Source organism: Oryzias latipes, chromosome 4 (genome assembly GCF_002234675.1).
Source record: "Oryzias latipes chromosome 4, ASM223467v1".
NCBI lineage: Eukaryota > Metazoa > Chordata > Actinopteri > Beloniformes > Adrianichthyidae > Oryzias > Oryzias latipes.
This window is the reverse complement of record NC_019862.2, coordinates 14,531,248-14,556,959: the sequence shown is the minus strand read 5'-3', so window position 1 is coordinate 14,556,959 and position 25,712 is coordinate 14,531,248. Positions and strand designations below refer to the sequence as shown.

Genomic DNA, 25,712 nt, shown 5'->3' with positions numbered 1-25,712 from the left:
CCTACTGTGTTAGCACTTTTAATTTTAAGCTGAGACACAAAATGCAAACCATTGTTTTTGTAAAAGTTTTCATGAAGATGCGAAAAAAAGAACTCAAAATACAAAAAAAAAAATTAGATAGAAGTTTGTTAAATGTTAAAGAAAAATAAATGTTTGAACAGATTATAGTACTCTGGTTCTCCTTATTAAAACAAATAATCATTTGTTCATGAGCATCAAAAACAATAAAACTGGAGCCTTAACAGCTAGCGTTTCGAGACAGAGACGTGGATTAGACAGTTATTAGAAATGTTTACATTTATTTGTTTTACAACGTCCAATATTATTCAGTCAATTCAATTCAATTTTATTTGTATAGCCCAAATTCATAACAACAGTCATCTCGATGGGCTTCGTATAGGTAATTGAAAAAGTTAAACATAAAATCAAAACGGTCATGAATACATAGAATTCAATAGGAAAATATTAAATTGAACTAACAAACTTACTAAACTAAACTGGACATACCTGCCCTTAGACCCCCCTTCGCGGTCAAGTGTGATCTAATATCTGGCGGAATTTGGGATAAATCAATCAATAAATAAATCAAAGACATGTCAGGACAGCACTCGATTCACATGCACTTACTTAGCATTAAAACTGAACATCCGAACTGACATACTTTAAGAAAATGCCAAAAACCTTAATGTTGTAAGTATACACCGGTCAAAAAACAGCAGGAAAATGAATTAGTTAATTTGTCAGAGTAATTCTGATCATTGCCAGCCTAAATTAACGTGTCATGTTTTTTCTCTTGTTAGATTATTTTTTCTTTTTTTTTTCTTAGATTAAAAAAAAGCTAATCTTATTCTCATTTGGTTCAACTTGATCTAGTATTAAATAATGGTACAACTATGTACTTATAGAGAAGACTTCAGGAAATGTAGCCAAAACTTAATTATTCTATTCATCCTTCCATCTTCACAGCCTACTGAATCCCTTTCGGGGTTCCGGGGTTGCTGGAGCCAACCCAGCGACTATTGAGCGAAAGTGGGGAACACATTGAGTCTGTTGCAGTGTCACACAATCACACAAATATTCAATGTTGTAACTTCATTGACAACATATTAATCTTACATTGTTTCCTTAAAGTTTAGAAAAAAGTTAGTAAGTGGCGACTGTAGGGTAAACGTAGACCACTTAGCCTCTGATTGCAGGTTCAGTACCCCCCTTGCCCGCCCATGTGTCGAAGTTTCCATGGGCAAGGCACCGAATCACATTGTTCCTGGTGGTTGAGGCTGTAATGTCGTACAGTGGAGCCACCATCTGTATGTGTGTGTATGTGAATGGAACACTTTGGGTCTTAAAGTCCCACCCCAATCATGTTTTAATCTATATGTCCGTGGTAGCGTTTCCAGTACTCTTTTAATTATGATTATGCAGTTTTTAGCTAAAATAAAAAAAACCTGTGTTGTTTTTTAGGACATAGTTTCTGCACAGCAGCAGGACTTCATTATATTTGCCTCTGAGTTGTGGGCGGGACTGTAAGTGTGGAAGTAAGCTTCCACTGATATCCCATCAACCCTTTATTTATACACTTTCCTATTAACTTCCTGCCACTCACAACCCCAAGTTAACATTAGCAGTACAAAAAAAATGATGAGCAATATTGGAGCTATCCAGATGTACAGTTTTGAGCCTGAAGTCAGCTTAGACAAGGAAGACAATGACGTTAAAGTAGGCACTGTCTGCAAGTGGATGCATCAGAATGGAGCAGAGCAGGGAGACTTTGGCCCACCCATTTCAGTTTCTGCGTCACAGCATGTTTTAAACCATTTTTCACCATAATTTGAATACAAAATTCTCAGAAATACAGTTGTGAGCTAAATTCTTTTATGTATGTCCTCCATCATGAGAAAAATCCTACAAGAACATATTTCAAACACCAAAAACATGAACAGGTAAAATAGTGTATGCCATTTATCATTTACTTTTGAAGTCTTTTTCTTTACATATTTATGGGGACAACTGTTTTTATTTAAGTGAAGTTTGAAGAAGTCTGATCTTTGTAAAATCATTTGCTGCTGCTTCTTCACTAGCTTTCATTCAACAGTTTACTGTGGAAATCTGTGCTTTAACACCCTGGTGGAGGAAACGACCATCAAGAGAATATCTTAAAATCTGGGATTATTGAGCTACAACTCTTTGTACGTTCATTTTCATAATATCACTGTTTCTGGTAAAACCTGTGTGGATTTTTTTAAATCACAAAAACACATGTTCTTACACTATGATATTTTATGTTTATTTTGAATTTAAACAAACTGAAGAAAAACTGCTGAATTGCTCTTTGAAAAAAATTAGCTCACTATTACTGTAGGAATGTTACGAAGTGGAGGAATCTGCTGATTTCAAATTTACAAGTTTTTCCTTTTAGGAGTGAAGGTTCCGCTCTGTGGTGATTTTGGTGAGGTGCCTATAGTATTTCCTGCCTTCCACTGAAGTTGCCCCATGACCCTAACCCTTGTGATATCCTATGACCCCACCCTTACATTGACGTGTTTTCCCTACCATGACAAAGGTGGATAAAGGTGGAAAGATTTCATGTAATCCGTGGACACCAGTGGTGATCACAAATCTTTGAAGAAAAAAGGTTCAGTACACTGTCCAGTGGGTCTAGATGACCCAACTCCCAACGTTAAAGTGCCTAGGATAGCACAAGGGCTAAACATGACAAGTGAAAATGGTGGCCTGGAAACACCTCAGGGTTCCAGATGAGCTGCAGAATGTGACAGAGAAGAGGGAAAAATCTGGGCACTTTTGGTTAGACCTGCCCTGTGAGCAAGACCCAGATGAGTTGAAGCAAATGGATGGATGGATGGATGGATGGATTGCTGTCTTGAGCTACAGACCCGTTAAAATATTGCATAAAACCTTTTCTTTTGTGTAAGGAAATTTTGAGTTGGGTTGTAATTTCATTTCAGGTATATTTATATGCAGGTATAAGCAGACAAAAAATAAAAATAAAAGCTTTTTGCTGCCATGATACAGACAGATTGGGTGGGGCTGGTAAATATGATAAACAATAATTAATGTGTATACATAAACACATGTTGTATTTCTTTTTAATGAAAAGACACAGAAGAGCATAATGAATGTGGTACATAACTCAATTATTTTGATTTAGCTGATATATAAAAATGCAGACCGTTGCATGTGTGTACAGAAGTAAGCCGGAAAACATTAGAAAAACTCAAATCAGCAGTAAATAAGACTTGCATATGAAACACTCTTGTGTACTGTATCAGAAAGTTAGGTTTTGAACATTTTTTTAAACTGTAAAATAAATCCAAGGTCCCTAGTTTGACAACAGCCTTTCGGTAAACAAAAATAAAATTTGAGCTTTGTATTTTCAAAAACTATTTATAACTTATATATGTTTAGATTTTTGTTTTGGAAAACTGCATAAATATGAGATTACATCTTTTAAAATGAAATCCATACTTACATTCTATTAAAATAGATGAACAAACTGTTAAACTATGAAAGCTTTACAATGTTTTTTTTTTTTTACATTCATGAAGGAACTTAAGAAAGCATAAATTTAAAGCAAGTGTGTTTTCCTCAAAAAAAAGTAAAAAAAAATGCACGTTAGACCTCCACATTCACAGTGGGACCGTTACTGTTGTCCTCCGCTGGGGGGGCTGTCTCTGTGGGACCATTGGAAGGCTCCTCTTTTCTGTCTTCCTTCACTGCTTCAACCTCCACAGGGCTGCTTTCTGCTGCCACCTGCTGGTTATCACTGGTAGTGCTGGCAGGTCGTTCAGCTTTTTCGCTGGGCTGCTTTTCCGCTTTGGTTTCATTGACGATCTGAACGCTGGCGCCCCCAGCGGCCTGGACTGGCTTCACATCTCCGTTCTGGACGGGATAAGTACTCTCCAAAGCACTATACAGAAACGTGTACTGTTCCTGTATGAGACATAGATATGTTTTTTGTGAAAAACTGAAAAACGTTATTTTTAGTCACATATTCCTGCTTGTTTAACCATCCATGAATTTAAAACATTTTATTTATTTATTTATTTATTTTGGTCAAAGCTTAATTTTTGTTTCTTTTTTTTGTCTTTGTTTTTCTTTACTATTTACATTTTTTAAATAAACTTTATTGCACATTTTGCAATATTTTTGTACTTCACAATATAAAGTTCTGATTATCTTTTAGTAAATTAAAATACTTTTATTTTCTTTCCAATTTTTTTCTTCTGGCTGGTAATCTAAGTCACTATTTTGTAGTTTAATAAGCTCAGACCTTCTACTAACATAAAGCAAATATTTAGTCAAACATGAAAAAACTATTCTTGTTTGCTTATTTTGAGTTTTGATCGGATCACTGCTTAAAAATATTCCTGTAAAACAATGTTTTGAAAAACTACAAAATGCATCATTGTTTGCCAGTCTTTTCATGAAAATTCTTACTTTTATTTATTTTTGTCATTGTTTTAGATAGAAACTACACAACTACAATTTGAGTCATGGGTCTGCAACCTTCAACACTAAAAGGGGCCAGTTTTTTCTTAACCAGCGAAAGCCACAGTCCTACATTACTGTTCATAAAAATACACTTTATTTATGTTTTTGTGGCCACTAAGCCATTCATAAAAAAATAGTTTTCAAATATTTAAAATAGTTGAATTATTACAGTGTAATATCTTTCTGTAGAAACAATTTTAACTTCTTTTACTTTTGACTGCAGGGCATTCTATTTAAATTATACACCCTGTGTCAAATAAGATCCTCCTGCTGCAGCAAGGCCAAGTAAGACGTGGCATTTTCTGTCATCATTTTAGAGCATCTTCATCCTTTATCTCCTTTTACTACCTTTTAAAAATAACTTTGCATCCGAACAGCAACTAGACACTGTTGTGCAGCAGAAGGTAAGAATATAACCTTTAAGTTTATTCTAAAGATATACCACTGAGACAGTATTTTAACCTTTTTGCCATAATTTCTCAGTTATCTGACTTGTTAGAATATAAAAAGGAAAGACAAAACAAACAAATTAACCAAAACTACAAATACATTCTTTTTTTTTAATTGTCAGCATTTTTTCCAAAGCTGAAAAATCACAAGGGAGAGATAAAGGAGCTGCATGTGGCTCCAGAGCCAAAAGGCCGAAAGGCAACAGACCCCTGATCTAAGTAAAGACCTATAGCATGCCAGCAATCTATCTGGATTAACCTGCTTTTAGTTTCTACCTTCTGAAATAAACATTAGAAACAATTTTCTAATTCTGTTAAAAACCGTGAATGCTTTCATAAGGGTTCTCTTACCAGGCTGGAGATCATTTTTTGTCTCTCTTTACGCAGAGTTTTGACCACCTGGAAAACATCTACGAGCTTCTCAGTCTCAGCATTATCAAGCAAGTTCCACAGAGCGCAGAACACCCCTGAACGGGTGGAGCCATCACTGCGGAGGAAAAAATGTAGAGGAAAATTCAAAACAAAGGAAGCATTTGAGCATTGTTTTTCACACATGCGTTCAGTCACTTGCTGATCTAATTGCTGTTACTCATTGTCTTACAGCCTGTTTCGTAGCTTTAAAGTTATTTTTTTCTGTAGATAAGTGTTTACAACAAACACCAGCGTTAGTTTATCTCTACTCTTTCCAACACACTTTCTGTTTTAGGCAGGAGAAAAAAAAACGTGTGTGAGTCAAAAATAATCTTGTTCATTCCATCATCACATACAATTGCAGCAAAAACACGTGATTAATCATTGAATGGAGGGGGGAGAAAGCACTCAGACAAGCTGCAGTTGGGACTTGAACCAAGGATTTCCTTACTAAGAGAACTCTGTGTCTTACTTGCAGTGGGCTAAAACAGGCATGCCCTTTTGTAATTTCCCATTGCCACAGTTGCTCCTAATGTGCTTGATCATGTCTGTGAGGTCTTGAGGTTTCTCTGGAAGCTCTTTTTCCCACTTCAGGAACTGGAAATGATTCACCTGCCGAGTCTCCGCCTTCTGTTGACAGATGTGATGGTTCACTTTTCATTGAATTTAAAATGCCCTCATTTACAGAATAGTTTTCAGTTGTGCTACCTTAATGTGGTAAATTTTCATGGTGCGAGAGATGAAGGCTGGAAAGGTTTCTGTGTTTGTAACTTCCACCTCAAAGTATCCAAAAGTCTTTTTGTCTTCATCCCAGTACATACAATCCTGTCGCAAATAATTCACCATTAGTCATCACTGCAGGGATTATTAATTGCGTATTTTCCTTTAGCTACCTTATCATCCTTTTCACACTCTGAAAGCATGACAATGTTTGGCACTTTCTGCTGGTAAATCATCTGCCAGAAGTCATTCACGGTATCTGGGAGGGGGGTCTGTGCCACGATGAAAGCGTTTTGGTCCCAGTAGCCCTGTGTGCAAAAAACACAACATGTCCATTTATTTAAATCTAAAAGAGAATTTCTTTGGAGTTTACATTTTTATCAAACAAGGGCTCAATAAAAAAAGAAGATACTTTTAGGAATACAAAGACATTGTCATACATCCATGTAAGAGGCATTGATGTATTTAGCTGAATCATCTTCCTCTTCGTCTGATGACTCTTCCTCTTCATCATCGTCAGGGGCGCTGTCATGGCTCCGCCCTTCATCTAGCCTCAGTAGCACTCGGTTGTAGTCGTCTGAGGGTGGGAGAGTGGACAGGTAGTAGGGAGGTGTAATGAATCGCAGACATGTGAGGGTGTGAACGCGTGCAGCCGAGGCTCACATGGAATCACAGATGCACAGCGGTTCTTTGCTTTGTTTTCCTCCGTGACTCCTGTGTTGCATGTCCTCCAGGTTTTAAAGGAGGGAAGTCTCTGAAGGACAAAATAATCATTATTCACCATCTACAAGGGTACAACAACTATAAAAATTGATCATAAAAGAATATTTAAGACACGTTTTTTTTTTATATTTCTGAAATCTTTCCCCTTTTATAATGTACTTTTCAGACTTGTTAGAAAACAAAAGGGAACGTACCTCAAACTCCTCTTCCATTAAGGTGGATTCAGAGTCCGGGGCGCCTTGTGTGAGCGTGCTCAGTGTGCTGTGCAGCTCTGACAGACTGATCTCTGTTTCTCCAAACTGGTTGTGCTCCAGCAGGGCCTGGTGGATCAGGATGTACTGTGCCTACACCATGACACACGCACAAGATGGGGAAAAGCATTCTTTTTCAACCAGACTTTTAACTTTTGTTCAAATGCTTTTAGTTTTCACATTCTAATGCTGTAGACAGATAAACAGCTTCTCAATTTCATCTAACATAAAATATACATAAAATGTTGGTAAAAATTGGCAAAAATGTCTGACTAAAAATGGCAACACAATGTATCAAATTTATTTTCTTTTTTCAGCTTTTTATCCTTATGCCTGGACAACTTTCCTTCTTTTTCAAACCCTCTGTAATCTTCAAGACGTTTTTTTTTTTTTACCTCAACTTGAACCATGAGACATCTCTGTCTGCGCAGTCTGACAACATAACCGTAGATGTCCACTCTGCCTTCCGCCTCCAGACCCTCCATCATGGCGTCGATGCCGATGTACGTACCTGTCCTGCCAACTCCAGCACTACACAGTTTACAAGGAGAAGTAGTGTTTGATTCAATCTGAACACAAAACTACATTTAGGAAGAAGTTGCCCCACAGGACTGGGCCTGGGAGTTTATTGCCTTTATAAAGAGTGTAAGTGCATGTCTCTATGGAACTGCGATGGACTGAGAAGCTTTTTATTTGTTTTAAACTATTAAATGATCAATGGCAAGAAAGAAAGAGTCAATTTTTTCCTACTTAAGCTGCACTTTAGTAGTGTTATCCTCTTAAGTAAGAACATTTTCCCTGTAAGCCATTGTATAGGGGTTTCACATGCCTGCAGTGAACAACAATGGGACCACTGAACAAATTCTTGAAGGCATTGACGCGCCGTCTCAGTTTCAGGAGGAGCTGCGGCTCTCCTGGGACGCCATGATCTGGCCAGCTGATGAACTGGATGTGAGTCACTTCCCTCTCTGAGTTCTTCTCTCTTTTCTGCATACAAGACACGAAAACACAGGTTTCATACTCAAAGACTGACAACATAAAACCACTTATTTAGACTAAAACCAACCATGCTTGCTAAAGGTTTTACAAAAGCATGTGTTTTGATGGTTTTCAGTGCAGACTCACATTAGTCAGGGACAGATGGCGGATGGTGTAATCTGGAAATTCTTTTTCTGAGGTGAGTTTAACAATAAACTCCTCATAGATCTCAGTCTCTCGGTCTGGAGAGGGCCAGTACTGAGCACATTTGATCTACAGAAAATTCACACAACGGGAAATAAGAAAACAAAGTAAAGAAATATAATTTTTGATTCTGATTTTAAAATGTATGTTCCTCATTATTACCCAGTTAACTAATGTCAAAAAAAGTAAAGTGAGGATTTTACCCTGTTTCCCTCCTCACAGCGTGTCACCATGACAATGATGGAGGACTGCTGCTCCCAAACCATCCTCCAAAAGTCCAACACTGTTTCATCCTTTGGTCCTGCAACAATAAACACTCGTGCATCTTAGATGTACACATGCAAGTACATTTACTGGGTAAAAAATAAATAAATGTGACTTTACCTTGAGCTGCAATGTACTTTTTCGGTTCTTTGTACCCCTGCAAAAAAAAAGAACAACAATGTTCTGCTTTTTTTCAACATAAAAGATTAATATTTTTAAAACGTAAAAAAAAACATGTTTTGAATTCAGATTTGTGACTATGTTGACATGTTTGTAACAGTCTCAAAGACAGAGGTTAGGGTGCTCACATACATCAATGAAGCTGGCGTTGATATAGTCACATCCTGGTTCTCCGTTTCCTGTGCTCAGATGAACACGGTTATGATCGTCTTTGGTGGAAGATAAGACAAAAGGTCTCCAATGAGATGTTAACAATTTTTACACAACTCAACACAAAAATCCATAGTTTGTGTTTCTAACAACCATCTCTTGTGGATCACTTACATGGAAGGATGTCCACATAGCGATTCTTGGGGGCATTGCAATTCTTTTTGGCTTCTTTTACAGTGTATCTTGAGAAAATCCTTGGAATGCTCTGAGAGGAAAAACAAATAATGTATCAGACAGAAACAAATGAAACACACATTTCACTCTCTAATTCCACTCGAATCCTCTTTTGATCTATTGCAAAAGCGTTCCTGGTGGTCTTTTAATTATGATTATTATATTAGCCAAAACAAAAAAAAACGGTGTCATTTCCTAGGACATAGTTTCTGCAGAGCGGCAGGAGTTCATCAGCAATTTGCCTTTGAGGTGTGGGTGGGACTGTTGGCGCCGAAGTTCGCCTCTGCATTGAGTAAGCCTTCCCTCATTTCCCATCATCCGTTTGTTAACACGTTCTCCTGCTAGTTTACAGCCCCTCACAACCCCAACCTAACATTAGAGGTGCAACAAAAATGGTGAACAATATTGGAACAGTTATGAGCCAGATGCCAGCTCAGATGAGGAAAACAAAGACATACATAGATTTATTTTTCTACTAGTGGATCCCTCAGAATAGAGCGGGGCAGGGAGCTCTTGGCCTGCTGATTGTAGTACCTACGTCACAGCTTTTTCAAACGGCATTTTTATTGTCAGCTCCTTATTCCCAATGATTTGAATAAAAAAAAAAACTCTGAAATGCAATTTTAAACTAAATTGTCTTTAGGCATCTTCCCATTCATCAAAAATGCCACCAGAACATGTTAAAAACTCCCAAAACACTATTTCTTTGAGGTAGGTCACTAAACTCTGATGTTTTGCAGTCTTTTCACTACCAAAAACTACATTTTGAGGTTGTAGTGGTAAAAAAAAGTAACATAAAGGCCTACATCTGCCTACAACACAGCTAGAAGATGTCCGTCATGTTTAGGTGACTTTTGATTAGTTTTTGAACTGTATTAAATAAAAAGCTGATTTCTAAACAAAAACAACACATCATTGACCATAGAATTAAATATTTGATTAAAATAGAGATTTTGTACCTGAAACTCTTCCAGGAAAAGTCGTCCCTCATCAGCAAGCTTCCTCTTGTAGGTTTCCAGCAGGACCTCGGCGGCAATTGGATCGACTGGCAGCAAGCTTTCTTCATCACCTGATGCAGTAAAGAAACGGATTAAGTACAAACGGTCCATCTTACACCTTGTCCTCTAAGTGAATTACATTGGTGAGTCACCCATACCACTTTAAACAGCTGAACAGGTTTTTTCTAAATTCTATGCTTGGATGAATTGTGTTTTATGGATTTTGAATAAAAAAATAAACACCATAATACCCAGATTCTGCTCTCATCTTATATCTAACCAAAATTAACAATGAATAAATAATCAAATCATTCTATTTGTGTTAGATTTTACTCTGTATGTTCACCATTTTAAACAAATTTAATGTGTGACATATGCAGCAAATAAATGAGTGTATGATTATCCTCGTGTATAATGGAAATGTAAATAAAAAATGCATTTTATTTATGTGGAGACCTCGGGTCTCATAACTTAAAAGGGAATCTGCTTAAGTTAGCTTCTTCTAACTTCTCTTTACTCCGATGAAAAAAACTCAATGCCACACCCTTTTTGCAGGAAGTGTTCAGATGTTTTTTTACTTTAAATGTTTATTTTGTTTCAGGTCATTCTCAGCAATAACTAATAAGATTTTGGATTTTACTACCTAAGTATATTATGGGAATTTACATTTAAAAAACTTACCGTACTTTCCGGGTCACAGAGCACAACCGATTACAAGCCACACCCACCCATTTTCACGTCTTCAACTTCTTTTGCACATACACAAGCCACATAAGAGTTCAAGCCGCATGTATTAGGCAAAGTGGTCAGTATTCTCCGACACCCCTTGCCAGGGCGGCTCCAGGGAAGAACGCTTCGTCCCCATTGCGCCGGTGGACCGAGCGAATCGTGTCTGTTCAGAGCAATCGGACTTAATACTGAACGTTTTGTGGATGAGGGCCGGATGCGTTGTTACGTGTGGGAGCCATCAGACTGCCATCGGCCCCGCAGCTCTATGTGAACGAGCAGCAGGAGAACATGTCTCCAGCTCACACAGAGGCTGTGAGCTTTTCAATGCAAAATTACGCTCAGTCCTTAGAAACCGTTAAAAACGACCACGTCAATTTGTGTTTCCAGTCGGATCCCTACAAAATAAGGGCTGATGTTATTCCCACATATTTACGTGCAGCCAAGCTGCAGATTGCAGCTTTTCCCGCATCGACTCATGTTCATCCAGACTAAACGTTGTTAGTGCATGTTAGCCTTCACCTAACCGTACGTTCTGCCAGAAAAAAGCACTGACCACACAGATTAAAAATAAAATGATGAGCGAACAGGCACTTCATAATAACCATAACATGACAATAATAAACGTACGTTTAAAAGATCATCTCGTATATTACGGAGCTGCTAATAGATGGAGTAGTGTCACTGTGACTCTGAGGTAAATTCACTCCGGAGCATGCGCTATTCTCTCCATCACGCAGCTGACCGGCTTTTCCAAACCAGTTGGTGATGGTGGATTTTTTCACGCTGCTTTTAACGATTGCTTTTAACTTGAAAGATGCATCATATTGTAGTGGCGATCACGTGCACGTTGGGTCTAATGGCACCAAAGGATTCTGGGATGCGGCCGGGCATGCGTGTTTCTTTTTGTTGAATCATGACTGAAGTGTCTAAGACCTGAAGTCAAGTCCATGCTGTTTGGCTGCTTAAAGGTGTGTTGAAAAGTTAATGGCTTATTGCGTGGAGTTGGATAGAGTATTCAAATTATGCTTTGAGTCTGAAAGTACGTAGGCCGCCTAGTTAAACCGTAAATTAGCTGCGTCACTGAATGTGCGCTGTGAGCGCAGGAAATAAGTAGCGGCTTGTAGTCCGGAAATTATGGTACATAAATAAAAAGTGACTCACTGGTTTGACTATTAAAAATAAATGGACACAAAAAGGGAGACAAAGTGAAATTATTTGCTAAGATCTAACAGCACATGAATAGTTTGAAAGCAAGTATATTGAGATGAGAAATAACATTCATCCACTTACTTCCTGTTGGAATCAGGCTCATGCTCTCACCCATGTCACTGCAAAAGAGATTTGTAGGAAAGAGGGAGATTGATGAAATGTTTAAATCAGAATTTATGTGATTTGTGTCAAGAATCTTTTCTCTGTCAATGTGAAAGCCTCGTTTTAATAGAGGAAAGAAGGGATTATTAATGGATGTTGCACAAAGGTATACTGACTGTGAATTTTTCCGTTTCAAAACATAAATTTTGTAGACGACCAGAAGAAGAGCGACAGAAGTGACGATGATGAGGAAGACCAGAAATCCAATAACAGCTTTGTCATTATCTGAAAAAACACAAAAACCAAAACAAGCAAAATAATTATTTAAAAAAATAAAAAATAAAAAAGGAAGTAGAAATAAGTCTGCATGGGGTGAGTGAACACAGATACAACAGTGTAGTTGATGAAAGCACATACAAAAAGTGTCAATTGTGTCCGTCTCAGCGGGGCTCTCATGCTCTCCATTGTAGGCGGTCACCTAAACAGACAGAAAATGTCTCCAGATTAGGAATCCCTCTATGATTGGTCTTTCACACAAATAAAATTTGCAAAAATAAAAAGCAGAATCATACTGACCTCTACTTTGTAGGTTGTGGAGTAACTCAAATCTTTGAATGTAAATGTACACGTTGGGCTGGGTGGTTTATTCTCTCCAGAACTAAGTCGTGCTTTGAACTTCTTCTGTGGTCCACGCCAATGTTCTCCCGCATCACATTTGACTTCAATGATGTTATTCTCCTTAACATTAAGGTGTAAATTTTTAACTTTTGACGGGACTGTTGGAAAAAGAAGAACAGAAGCATGAAAAATCCCTTCAGAGTGAAGCTTCAAGAATATATGTTGACAGAAATAAATCATTGGATACAAACATATATGTGTAAAATAACCCACAAAAAACACAGTTTTGTTATTACAACACTATTCAGCACTTGCGTACAGAAATTAATTATAATTAATGTGAAATCATAATTTTTCAAACTCAAATTCTGTTTTGTCATTACAGAATAATTGCTAAACATTTATTTAAATGGTCTTAAAACTAAGTCATGGCATCTGGACTTAAAATCTTCTTTCTTGAAAAATTCAAGCGGCTTCATCTGTCTGATATAGATCGAAGATTTTAAGTCCAGATGCCATGACTTCAACTTCAAGACGCCTCCTGAATAAATCAACACCTTTATTGACATGTATTCTCATTATTTTAATGGAGACATTTTTTCATCAAAGTTCCTCCATTCTTCCCACATCTGAACCAGTTTTTTTTAGATTAAATTAAAACGTTAGATATAGCTCAAAATCAGTTGAAAATAAAAAAGGAATAAAAGTTAGTTTATAATGTAGCTATAATTGATCAAATACTTAAATTAGTGCAACATCAAGGTATGATTATCATTTTTGTATCTGATTAAAACAACTTTTAAGAAAAGCATATTCCATAAATTCTATCATATTTGTTGTTGAGTTTTATTGTTTTCTCTGTTTTGAATACAATATTTTGTTAACTCAAACTGCATTAATTATTAATTCACATTAATCATATGAAAAACACAACTAATCAAATTGGTAACAACTTTAGGCATTTTATTCATATTAAAAAAACAAAAACAAACCAATAAACAACAAACTGTTGTTTAAACAAATTAGTAATAAAATTCTTCATTTACCTCCAGCCTTTGTTTTTACAGTGTCCCTCCAGTGTCCAGGAACTTTCTTGCCATTGTACATTGGTTGAACTTCACAAGTATAACTGCTAAACGGTACCAGTCGATCAATCTGACATTTTTCAATCTTTACAACCCGTTCATCAATTTCTTCTGTAACATAATTTACATCAAATTGATTAATTCTAGTTTATTAAAAAAAACCAAGGCATTTAACATTAGCAACAATGCAAATTAAAATATGAAAACATCTATGTCAATCTTTTTTTCTTTTGTTTGATTGCAGAAATAATAAAACACGTCAAATATGACATCACAGTTTCTAAAAATATTGTTCTAAAAAAATGCTATAAATTTTGCCTTTATTTCAAAGTTTTATTTTCATATCTTTCTTTGACTTGTAACCAAAAGTCTAAAAAGCAACAGAAATGCTAAGAAAAGTGCAACTGAAAACATTTTTCACCTACCGGTTCTTTTGCAGGAACAATTATAGGAAAGATTTATGGGAGGAATTTTACAGCTCGTATTAGTAAATGTCCAGTTCATACTAATGGATTCGTTATTTGATGTGCTTTCCCCCTTGATTTGAAAACCTGTTGGAACACAGTTCATATCAGCAAATCCTCTAGCAGATGTTTCTGGGCTTTAAGAAGAAAAGCTTTCATTCCACTGTGATAAAGTAAACGTCCACGTACCACAGTCAATACTAAAGTTGACAGCTAGAAGTTCGAAGGCATCGATCTTTCCAGTGCAGCTGTAGTTAGTGTATGGTTCCAGATCAGACAGATTTACATGGCTTTCATTTTTTCCTATTTCTATGGGAACAAATGGGTTTCCATTGTAATTAAACTTGGACACATTCAGAGAAAACAAATATTTTAAAAATAATTCAGAGAGATAACAAAACCTCTTTGACTAAAATAAAACACCACCTATAAATTCAGACTAACGATCAATGAGTACATTTCTTCTTCTTCAAACTCTTTTACTAATAATTCTGCAGTCACAGTCTCAGCTTAGTGCCCACTCACCTGAACAGGTGTACTCAACTGTTAGGTTTTTACACTTTGGAGGTAACTTTGCCTCAATCTTTGCAGGAAGTGTTTTGGTTTCAGTCTGATTTATCCGATCTCGATTTATGAAATCTAGATTTTAAAAATAGATGACAAGAAAAGAAATTAAAATAGAATAAAATCACTTCAAAATAAAATTAGATCTCTTTTACACACCAATTGTGATGTTTTTGGTGATGCTGAAGTTTTTACAGCTGTTTCGGCTGAACTCCACAGTGAAATCTGAGCAAAAGTCGTCATCATTCAGTTCCAAACAGATTGATCCATTATGTATCTTAGTCTCATTTCTGGCTTGTCTTGACAGGAAAGGGCTAATGTTCCAACTACTTCGGTAACAAACATATCCAGGGATTTCTTTGGTGACTTCAATGTCCCTATCATCTAAAACACAAAAATGATGGAGGAATAGTTTCTCTGTGTAACATACAATGTGTCTTAAGCACTCAAAGAAGTATAGATACACAGCAGAGCAATAGGAAGTATTTGTACTCACCAGCAGCTTGTGTGGTAGTTTTGTTTTCATTATTCTTACAGATTTTATTACCATTAAGGTCAAATACAGTGACTGTATATTCAGTACAGGGCTTTAGACCCGTGATGTTACAGGTTGTGTTTGAATTGCAGGACTGACTTTTGGAATGGTTTCGATCAGTTACAGAAATGGAGTAGTTATTCATGGTATTATTCATCTGAATCTGGAGGCCAAACTTGATCTGTGTGATGTCGTAGAAACCTGCACAGAAAGTTAGCAAAGTTTTTATGACATCTTCACTCCAAAAAAACCCCAGACAAATTTAAACTACTTTTATAAAAAACTCGACTTGCCAACAAAATATACATGTTTATGGTATCTATTGAGAAGCAAAGTAAATGTTTTGCAAGAACAGAAAAAAGATCATATTTTAAGTGCTACTCACAGTCAGGGGGTGCTGCAGTCACTGGGGGACACATTTAAATTTGATGAAAAGAAAGAACATGTTATTAAATGATTAGGCAAGAATAAACATACATCTTTTCTATTGATCCCATTGTCAGATGTATTCTCTTCATAGTTTTCAACACAGCAGAGTGCATTTCTTCTGTGCTTCTTTTACAAAAACAACGGTTTGTACTTTTTCATGACACTGGCTTGTCCCTTAAAAAAAGAAAACGTTTCCAACCTGGGGCTGTGGTTGTGATGCTGTTCTGGGTGACTGTAGGTAAGGTCTGGTTCTGAGTGCTGTTAGACTGAGAGGATGGCCTGAGTGTGGGTTTGGTTGTGATTGAGGTGTCTGCAGGATGAAGAACTGGAGGTCAATTGTGGTTAAAGTAAAAGTATCAAAAGTTAAAGTTAAAGTATCAAAAGTTAGCAGCATCTTAGCAGATACAATACTCAGCCTACGTTAAGGATTTTTTCCCCCACAGGTAATGGAGCACTGAGCTGCAGACAAAACCTAAATACATTACCAGAGGTGCTGGCTGAATACGAGAGGAGGCTTTGCAAGGTGGCAGAAGCTGTGAGGACAGTGGTGGTGTTAGTTTTGGCAGTAGTTGCTGCCTCAGTGCGTGGAGGTAAGGTGGAGTTAGATGGACTTGTTTTTATAGTTGGAGGTTTACTGGAGGTGCGTGGAGGTGAGGAGACTGAAAGATATATAAATATATTTCAACACTAGTTTTCAAAACCAAAAAATGTGGCATACACTAATTTATCTGTTGTTTTCCATTACGTGATCCTGTCATTTGGTCAGTTCACCTTCAAGAGGTATCATCCTCAATGCCTCAGTTACAGCAATCATCTTACATTACTCCAAATGTCATCTGACAGCACAAGAATACATTACCAAAGATGGTGGCTAAATTAGCTGTAGGAAAAGAGGAATCTGAAGGGTTCCCTTGCAACTTGGGTGAAGATGTGAAAGAGGGGGAGACTGTGGCAGGAGCTGCTGCCTCAGTGCGTGGAGGTGAGGGGGTCATCGAATTCTCTGCATTTCAAAAAACACAAGAATCAAGACAAATCCTAGAGATGCATCCTGAGACAATGCTCTTAATAAGGAGGATTTCCTCTGCAACTGCTGTAAAACAAATGTAGCCACTCTTCCTTTTATTTCAAAATCCTTTAAAATGTATTTTATAAAAAGTAACAAGAAAATAATTGGAAACTCATTAGAAGAAAGACAGATAAATCCATTTGCTTTGCAATGAAAAAATGTATGGAAGGAATCAGGACTGAATCAATTAACTTATCAATAGCATAGAAATACCCACCATCCTTACATTGAAACACACAGCTATAATGTAAAATAAGTATTAAAAACAGAAGTATGGTGAAACTTTACGTTTAAGTGTAACTTAAACAGCTAAATCATCAGAATTTCAAGATGAACAAGAAAATTAACTCAGATGCGTCATATGTTAAAGACAGAAGGGAAATACAAATATTAAAAGTGTTTTCATTTTATTTAACTGAAAATACTGAAGCACTTTAAGAAAAATGTGACAGATTATTATTGGTTTACTTAAAAGGGTAATCATTAAAACGAATACCTTTAGAATTCATAATATTAATAATAAACGAACACAAACTATTGTTCCAATACATTATTTCATAGTGGATCCATGAAGAAAAATGAAATAAAATATAGAATTATTGTTGTCTGAAAATGTAAGGATTTTATATGCTCCCGGTCTTGGTCAGTTTATAAAGCTGTAAATGAAAATGTCATTTTTACTTTAATGAAAAAACAACAAAAACAAACACTTCAAAAAGCAGCCATTAGTCAACACTGCGTATAGGAACATGATGAAGACAGAATTCTCTTCCTATTCCTCAATCTCTTTTGTTGCACACATTTAACACTAATGGTTGGGGGGGGGGGGGGGGGGTCAGCCTGCGATGCACCTTGGGGGGAGGAGCTACTTGGCAGTGGTCCCCCTCCCATGGTTGTCGTATGGAAACGGGCCCCCCTCCCTCAGTTTTAATTGCACCTTAGACATGTAAGACCCTTGGTAGGGGAGGGTGTTTGGACATCACTGCCAGCAAGCAGCAAATGTCCTCTCAGCGCCCTACCCGCCAATTTTAACTGCACCTTAGACATTTAGGGCCTCTTGTTGGGGAGGGTGATGGGACATCACTGTGAGTAATCAGGAGATTTCCTCTCAGTGCCCTTTACCCTTTACCCCTCAAAATATACACTCCTACACACACACACACATACACACACACACACACACGTTCACAAACACACACACATTTCACAAGGAAGGTGGGACCTCGGGCCATCTGTCCCCTACTCCATCACGGGCCCTGGCCGTGTTCCCTGGGTGCTGGCTTCCTGGGCCCGGCGGCCCTCTCTCCACCCAGGGAGAGGGATCCCTGAGTTTTCAGGTAAGACCAGGAGCTGGTGATCACATCACATCTGAGCCTAGGTGTGTAGTGTCCCTGTGGTGTAGGTTCTGGTCCTTGCCCTCTTGCGCCGGCCTTCTCCAAAATTCCAACTGTGGGTAAGCCAGGTAAGGCCATATTTACAACACTCCTTGTGGACCCCACCTCTTTTGGGAGTCTTCCATCTGGGCAGGGGTGACCGGCCCCTGCCTCGCTCTCTCCTGGACCAACCATGGGCTGGGTGGGTGGTTTCCTGGAGTGTGGGGCGGGTCTCCCTTGGGGGGTTCTGGCCCGTTCCTGGGATTGGGGTGAGGTGGGGGGGGGCTCAGAACTCCTTGGTGGTGGTGGGGTGGTCGTATGGGGGTGGGGATGCTCTCCTAGGGCGGGGCCCCATGTTGGGCCCTCCCTGCGTGTCGGGGGGGCTGCTCTTCTGGTTTGGCTGGAGCTGCACTCTCTGTCCGTTTATGCCTCCCTGCTCCCTGGCGTTGGGGGCCCCTTATGGCGGTCCTGCTGGTCCTGGCCCGGGTGGTGGATGCGTTCGCCTGGCGGGTGGTTGTTCTCTATCTGCTACCGTGCAGGTGTTGGGGGGTCCTGGCTGCCGCTGCTGCTGCGGTGGATGACTTGGTACTCTCCTCCTTCTTTTTACATTCCATCATCCATTTTAGAAGATAATAAACACTCACTGGAGCACAGGTGACTGAATAAAATGTTTTACATGTGTTGGTCTGAATGCATAAGTATACATGTGTGAGCATTAGTTGTATCATGTACATGTTGACATGTGTGTATGTGAACATTTTTGGAGCCAACAGGTTTGTTTATAACATTTGAACGTGTGTGCGTGGACAGGCCCCGCCCCGTCTAGATTTGTATTACTTCTAAACCTGACAGTAATGATTATAAACATCCAGCAACTCAACTCAACCCAACTCTTTTTGTTTAGTTATTCTAAACAACAACAACAGCAATTTTTTAAATATTTTTTATATTTATTTATATATTGAAACTGAAGCAATTTTTTTTCAGATGGTTGATTTTCTCTCACAGATCAGGCAAACGTCAAGATCTGAGATCATTTTAGTGAAATGTGAAGCTTTTGTTCTCATGATTCTTAGGGTGAAAGGTAGAAATGATCACCCACCTGTAGGATTCCCTGCAATAGGACCTTTAAAACAAAAGACAAAAAAGGTGTGAGTCATTAAGGGAGCAAAGAATTCATTGTTTCTTTTTATCCTTCCAAGAAAGAAGAGAAAAGAAACAAAATACAGTTGTTGGAATTTCTTCCATAACTCTTGTCTAATTACTGCTTTATTTCAAGAAAAATGAAGTATTTCTTAAGCCTCCTGGTCTTAGCGAGTTTATCAAATTAAAGGGTGATTTTCAGTTTGTTAACAAGTCAAGACTGTATCTAGAAACATAACGACAGAGTTCTCTTCCTCAATCACTTTTGTTGCACATTTAAAACTAATAGTTCATTTTATGCAATTTTATATAAAGACAATTATGTGAAAACCAAAAATTCTAAAATCAATAGACAAGCTTATGCAACTCTTTTCATAGACAATTCTGAAAATATAATACAACTACAGCAAATCTAGCGTGTTTGCAGATTTGTACAAATTGAAGCTAATTTCTTTCAGATGGTTCATTCTCTTCTAAATCTAAGACGTCAACATCTGTCATCATTTTAGTGAAATGTGAAGTTGTGATTCTCATGATTCGAAGGTAGAAATGATCACCCACCTGATTGATCATCTTTGGGTTTATCTACAGGGTCGTCGCCTATAAAAACAGGACAAAAAAGTGTATATTGTTATTGGTGAATGGAGCCAGGAATTCATTATTTCCTTTTATCAGTCCTTCAAGCTTGTTATTAATTGAATTATGACATGACAGCAAAAGGGGTGCAGTGGAAGAAGCGGCTGAGTTATCTGGATGAGGAAGGGGTCTGAAACCTGGTTGTTAAGTCAGTGTGACAAGGAGCAGCACTTGCTATTTTAGAGCAAACCACTACTTCCTGCCTTGCAGTACAGAACAAGAAGCCACACAGACTTACAGAGCTGCTTTCAGCTCAGCCGCCATTTTCTGTCTTTCTTCTTCTTTTTTTTAAATAAATTAGGCACATTGAAAAAAAAAAGAACAAAACTGAATTAGAAAATTTGGAACAACATAAAAAAGTAATTGTAGCAACTATTTAGATTGATATTATTGATGCTGAGCAAAAAGAAGATGGAGGTGATCAGGACGAAGCCAGACTCTTTGTGCCAGGATGTGGTTTGGGTGTTCTCGTTTCACAGTTTTAAGCAGCAATGCACGCTTTCTGCAATGATATTTTCAAGCCCCCATGTCTGAACGTGCTCCCTGCTGGTTTCCTAGAAACTGATGGCTGGACCCCTCACCGACTTTACAATAAAAAAAAAACATCATATAGATAAAAGGGACGAAAGAACTTTGAGTGGGAAATGAATGGGGAAGTAACTGCTTTATAGAATTAGTTAGTTCTCAACAAAGTCTGTTATTTCGCCGTTACCTAGACCATATTTGGAAATAGTTGATAAAACCTCAAATATTTATAACAAAGAAGAACCCCTTCACCTTTCAGAATGTATTACTAATAAAGACATTAGTTTGAGGTCTTAACAAAGATTTCAATTCGCAAATAATACTTTATGAAACAGACAGAGAAATTGCAACATGACCAGTGGTTTGAGTCCACACTATAAAGCCCCATGACTAATGCTTTATTAGATCCCCAAACAGAGACCTATTACATTTTTATTTGGTAATAAACAACACATTTTCATTACGGATTTTGGATGTTGATCCCACTGGTTTCTTATGTTCCATTTAGCAAAAAAGAGGCGGTAAAAAAAAACTCACGAATAAAAAGGATGTATGGCATAAAAAAAACTGACAGAGCAAACACTCATCATAACCTTGAACCTTTGATTTGATTGATTGACTTCAATCAATCAAATCAAAGCACAAACTTTGAACCTTTGTACTCCATCAATGAATTTAAGAAAATGAGAAAAAAAGAGAATTAAAACACCTTTGGGAATAAGTTACAAAAATAAATAGAGAAAATATTGACCAAAATATTGTAATTAAAAAAATAAAATTGGTGGAATTATCGAAAGTTGAAGTTGAAGTTGAAACCTGCATGTGACTGAATTCAGCTAAATCATACCAGAACTAATTATAAAATGGCCACAACTCATATTCTCACATGTCTCAGAAGAAGTGGTCAGTTTTACAGAAAAAGCTTAAATTCTCTCCAATTTATTTAGTCTTGACTTTATGTATGTTTTGATTTTCTTAATTTTTATTTATTTATTTATTTTACCAAAGTTGTTTGTTAAAAGATATGAAAACACACATTTATAAAAATGAACATTTCAAGATTAAGTGGGATTAACATGTTGTAAAACGAAGTACAGTGACTGAAACAGAAAGAAATTTAATTGAAATGTTTGCAAAATCTGGATTTAAAAAAAAAGAAATTCATAGAAAAGGTCTAGGTTTTGAAAAAAATTGATTCAATTTGTAATGCAATGAATTGAGCATTAATTTTTTAGGGAAAAAAAACTGATATACAATCTACACATGTTTATGTTATTTGTATTAAAATTAAAATGTAAATTTTAATGAACTACATTAAACATGATTTCCCAGCCTTTTAATTCAATCTACCCTAATTTTCATTTAAATTGATTTTTTCTCTATCAAAACTGTTTTCCTAAAAAGGTCAATTCAGTGCAGTTTTTTTCATTTTAACCCATGTCCTACTATTAGCTGTTTAATTTTAAAATTAATAAAACGCTCAATGTTTTTTAGCTCCTTCCAGCATTCTAAAGGGTAAAAAGTTATTCAGTGTCATGCTTGAGCTCATTCGCTTTAATGCTTCGATTTTAAATGATCACAATGATCCCACCAAAAAGTGATACTTAAAACACAAAATACATTAAAAATGTATTAATAATGAGTTTGAAATCATCTAATTAAATTAGGTTGAAATGGTCGAGTCACATTTATCTTTTTGTTTGATTGGGGTTAAGAAAGAGGAATTATGCAGTAACAAGCCTTTGAACATTACAGACTATTATAGGAAGAAGTAAGTATTATAGGCAGACGTCACACACACACACACACAAAACAAGTCATCACACATGTCTTGACTACATGTCATCACACTATGCGATGTGCAGAGGTGTGACCCTGTGATATTAACAACCTGATGTGGTACAGAGTTAACCCCAAATGTTAGCTTGTTAGATATGCAAGCAAGGAAATAAAACTGCAAAGCCCCATTTCTCAGTCTAAAAAGAATTTAAGTTCATTCCTATTCTGAAAAAGTCAAGTTAGAGCCACTGAGAATGAAGTTTGATTGAGAAGAAGCTGAGTGACAGCATTGCTGTGAGCAGGGGCTTTGCTTATGATGCTAACTCAGACATTTCTGACACTTCAAAGATATTGCGTCAGCTTCCCCCCCTCAGCCCTACTGTTGAGAGGGACATGGCTGCAGACAAGATGGCGCCTGACATCATCGATCGGACTCAGATATTATACAGTTTTCCCTAACCCTTACCCAAAAGTGTTGAGAATTGTAGAATTAAAAAACAAACCAACATAACTGTTAGCGTCCACGTTAAAACAAGGAGGCCGACAGTTCAAATAAAGTATGTTTCTAAAGCGATATAGGGTGGTGCCAGTTACTTTTTTTTTGACTGATATGGAGGGTCTCCATGGAAGTCCCCCCATATTTTTGAGCTATATGAGGGAAAATTTCTGGCTCCGGTCGAGTGCGTCCAGTTAGAGCAGCCTGGTTCTCCTGCTGCTTTTGGCCTCTGTTCTCAGTGAATATCAGTCCAAAGCAAGAGCAAAAAAAATATATGAATAAAATATGCAAAGGAGGTTGATTTTCATGTAGTTGCATCACCCATCTTCAACCAGTCAGTGAGAAGAGTACAGGAGCCTTGCTAACCAGCAGTTCCCAAAAAACTAACAAATAAGTTTGATATGTATTTCAACAAAAAATGATAAAATCTAGTCAGACACTTAATGTACAAATTCCACCTTTAAAACACATCAACCTCATTGTGAGATGTGTCTCTGGGGCTGTCTTCACATCGGTTTTCTTAGTCCTTTTACATTTTGCATTGACATGAGAACAGAAGTTCTGTCTGACTGGCAAACCCATCTCATAGCTTAATTTATTCAGACTTAACTAATCTGACCCAACTTCTTCATTTCAGGACACTTCCTCTTTGTTTGTCACGAATTCTCAAGTCATGGAGTTGTGTAGTGTTTGTCTGCCCACGCTGCTAAACTCTTCTAACAGGAAGTGAGGGCAAAGAGGGTGGAACACAGAAGATGCTGAAACTCCAACCTGATGCAGCAGGGCGCACATTAAACCCTAAAGACACTCACAAAGGTTTTCACCTTTGACCTTAAGGTTTGTGAGACCCCCCCCCCCACAAAAAAAAATTGGGAGGGCTTAAAAAACATAAAACAGATATTATAGACCATTTATTTCCTTTTTGGTCTACAAAGTTAACTAAAAAATGGAAAGTTCCATTAAACGGAAAATCAAAAACAACACTGGCTCTTTTGAGAAGAAAAGGAACATCCAAAATGAATGGGAAAGTGTCTGTGTGCTAGTGTGTTGATACACAACAGTGAATCACCTCACACGTGTTACAAAAACGACAAAAACTGACCCTGACTGAAGACCACCGATAAAAAGAGTAAAGGAATTATTTTAACTCATGTCTGCAGACTAGCTGAATAAAAAAGAAATGTCTGAGGTGTCGAACAGGAGCTGAACTCCAAGCGATGCTGCAGGCGGTGAGGTGCACAACTACTCGGAGCGAACACACACTCGCACACATATATCTTAACACAACTTCCAAAGTCGCTGGGGTTGAAATGGAAAGCTTGCAGGGACACACCCCAAATTTTTTTCTCTTTAATGTTTGACAGACGTCTCCCCCCACCGCGTTCCTACCCCCCCCCCCATCCTCTACACCTCCACATGTACAGTACACACTCATACCATTGCACACATGCACAACTTTAAAGCAGAACAGAAACATGATTGCAAAAATTCCCTCCGCTTTGTAGCAAATAAAGGAGCACGTTTTAAAGAGCAGCTTCTTATTAAGAGTCGGCTTTGATTGAACACCAGTGTTTATTCTTTTGCTGAAGGGGGCTCAGAAACCTGTCACTTTTCAGCTTCTCACATCACACGCGTCTGCCGTATTGAGTGGCTCGGAAACGTTAAGAGAACGTGAAGCAGCACAAACGAGGGCGCGAGTCAAAGGCTTGATGTACTGTAGCTTGTCAATTCTGCCCTCGGTTTAAATGAATTTATTTTGTGGGGTGATGTTTTCCACACACAAAAAAAAGGATACCTCTGAGTTCATCTGCTGACAGATTTACGTCTCTATCTCACACATGGAAAATAACTTACTTTTTCCTGATAAACACAATCACTCTCTCAACAACTAACTTCAAAAAAACTTAAGGGGGGGTGGTGGGTATCAGCTTCTGAATGTTTTGCAAAAAATCGAACACATTTTTTGTACTTTTTTTGAACCGACAGAGACAATGAGAAACTGGGATACACTTCTTCCTTGCTGCACCCTCCTAAGAAAGAAAACCTATCTGTTATCATTTCAAATGGTTACTCACAGTTGACCAAAGAGATGATCCCACCCAAGAGGAGCAAGATCTTCAAACCAAGGACACCTGCCATGGTCAGGAGTTAGGGTGGGTGCAGCCACCTTTGGAGGACAGCCCTATCAAGGACCAACAAGGCAGCTTGATTGAAGTGGTGGTTCCCGTTCTCAACTGAAACAAAAATGTTACCTTATTTCAAGCTACATACGTTTGTCTGCCTTATCTGCTGCTGCAGCTTCCTGGACTTGTTCCCCAAACCCTGAACCTCGCCTGTGGTTTCAAGTCAAGCAAGCATGAGTAATGACACATACCAAAAGAGACTGCCTCTAGCTACAGCTTGATGACAGGAAGTTCGAGTTTAGCTACGCCACCAAGAGCAGGAAGCCTTTTCTCGGTCTTCAGATGCTTTTGCTAAAGTGTGAAAACTCACGGTCATCGAAAAAGAAAGAAAAGTGGCTCTCGGCTTTGGAAGATGTGTTCATAATTTGACCATTTTGAAGTTCACTTTGTGCGAACAGACAATTAAATAGAGGAAAATGGACACTAGATCCTCCCAAGGCCTTCAGACTAAAGCCTGCCCTCCTGGCTCACTTCTCAGTCGACATACAGTAGTGAAACTTCTTAGAACTCCTCTTGTTTGTCACTGACTCCTCCCTGCACACCACCGCCATTTGTCCATGAGCTCACATGGAGCCAGCAGAGCTGAAAACTTTCCTTTCTTAAACTTTCTTCCCTCTTTTTAGTTTCAACTCTCATTCCAAAAAGAGAAAACATGTGACCCCTGGCTGCTGCTCAGACTGAGAACCATGTATTAGTAATGTCCGA

General features: G+C 37.8%; 1 protein-coding gene across 5 annotated transcripts; it reads right to left on the bottom strand.

The window, feature by feature from the left end:
- Window positions 1–3,086: 3,086 nt before the first annotated feature.
- ptprc (protein tyrosine phosphatase, receptor type C) lies at window positions 3,087–25,387 on the bottom strand. 5 transcript variants are annotated; one of them, XM_023954266.1, is made up of 34 exons: window positions 25,096–25,387; window positions 24,900–25,006; window positions 19,950–19,988; window positions 19,348–19,371; window positions 16,666–16,806; window positions 16,292–16,465; window positions 16,006–16,116; window positions 15,763–15,783; window positions 15,339–15,578; window positions 15,002–15,226; window positions 14,804–14,917; window positions 14,468–14,587; window positions 14,240–14,365; window positions 13,776–13,925; window positions 12,688–12,887; window positions 12,529–12,589; window positions 12,288–12,396; window positions 12,091–12,128; window positions 10,033–10,142; window positions 9,014–9,104; window positions 8,822–8,898; window positions 8,630–8,666; window positions 8,449–8,546; window positions 8,189–8,314; window positions 7,893–8,050; window positions 7,459–7,594; window positions 7,007–7,156; window positions 6,753–6,843; window positions 6,530–6,666; window positions 6,263–6,397; window positions 6,078–6,194; window positions 5,842–5,999; window positions 5,310–5,445; window positions 3,087–3,948 (listed from the first exon to the last, which is right to left on the bottom strand). In XM_023954266.1, exons 2-34 carry the CDS (start codon window positions 24,961–24,963, stop codon window positions 3,631–3,633), a joined length of 4,032 nt encoding a protein of 1,343 aa, XP_023810034.1. In that variant the 5' UTR covers window positions 24,964–25,006; window positions 25,096–25,387; the 3' UTR covers window positions 3,087–3,630. The 5 variants fall into 5 exon arrangements, with proteins under 5 accessions (XP_023810034.1, XP_023810035.1, XP_023810036.1 ...); XM_023954267.1 differs by having other exon boundaries at window positions 24,900–25,058; window positions 25,199–25,387; XM_023954268.1 differs by lacking the exon at window positions 16,292–16,465 and having other exon boundaries at window positions 25,096–25,384.
- Between the last annotated feature and the right edge of the window lie 325 nt (window positions 25,388–25,712).

Coding starts and splice junctions, on each gene's coding strand:
- ptprc (XM_023954266.1), bottom strand. CDS start 24,963: ATGGCAGGTGTCCTTGGTTTGAAGATCTTGCTCCTCTTGGGTGGGATC. Junction 16,117..16,291: donor GTATTCAGCCAGCACCTCTG/GTAATGTATTTA, acceptor TTCATCCTGCAG/ACACCTCAATCACAACCAAA. Junction 6,667..6,752: donor CTGTGCATCTGTGATTCCAT/GTGAGCCTCGGC, acceptor TCCCACCCTCAG/ACGACTACAACCGAGTGCTA.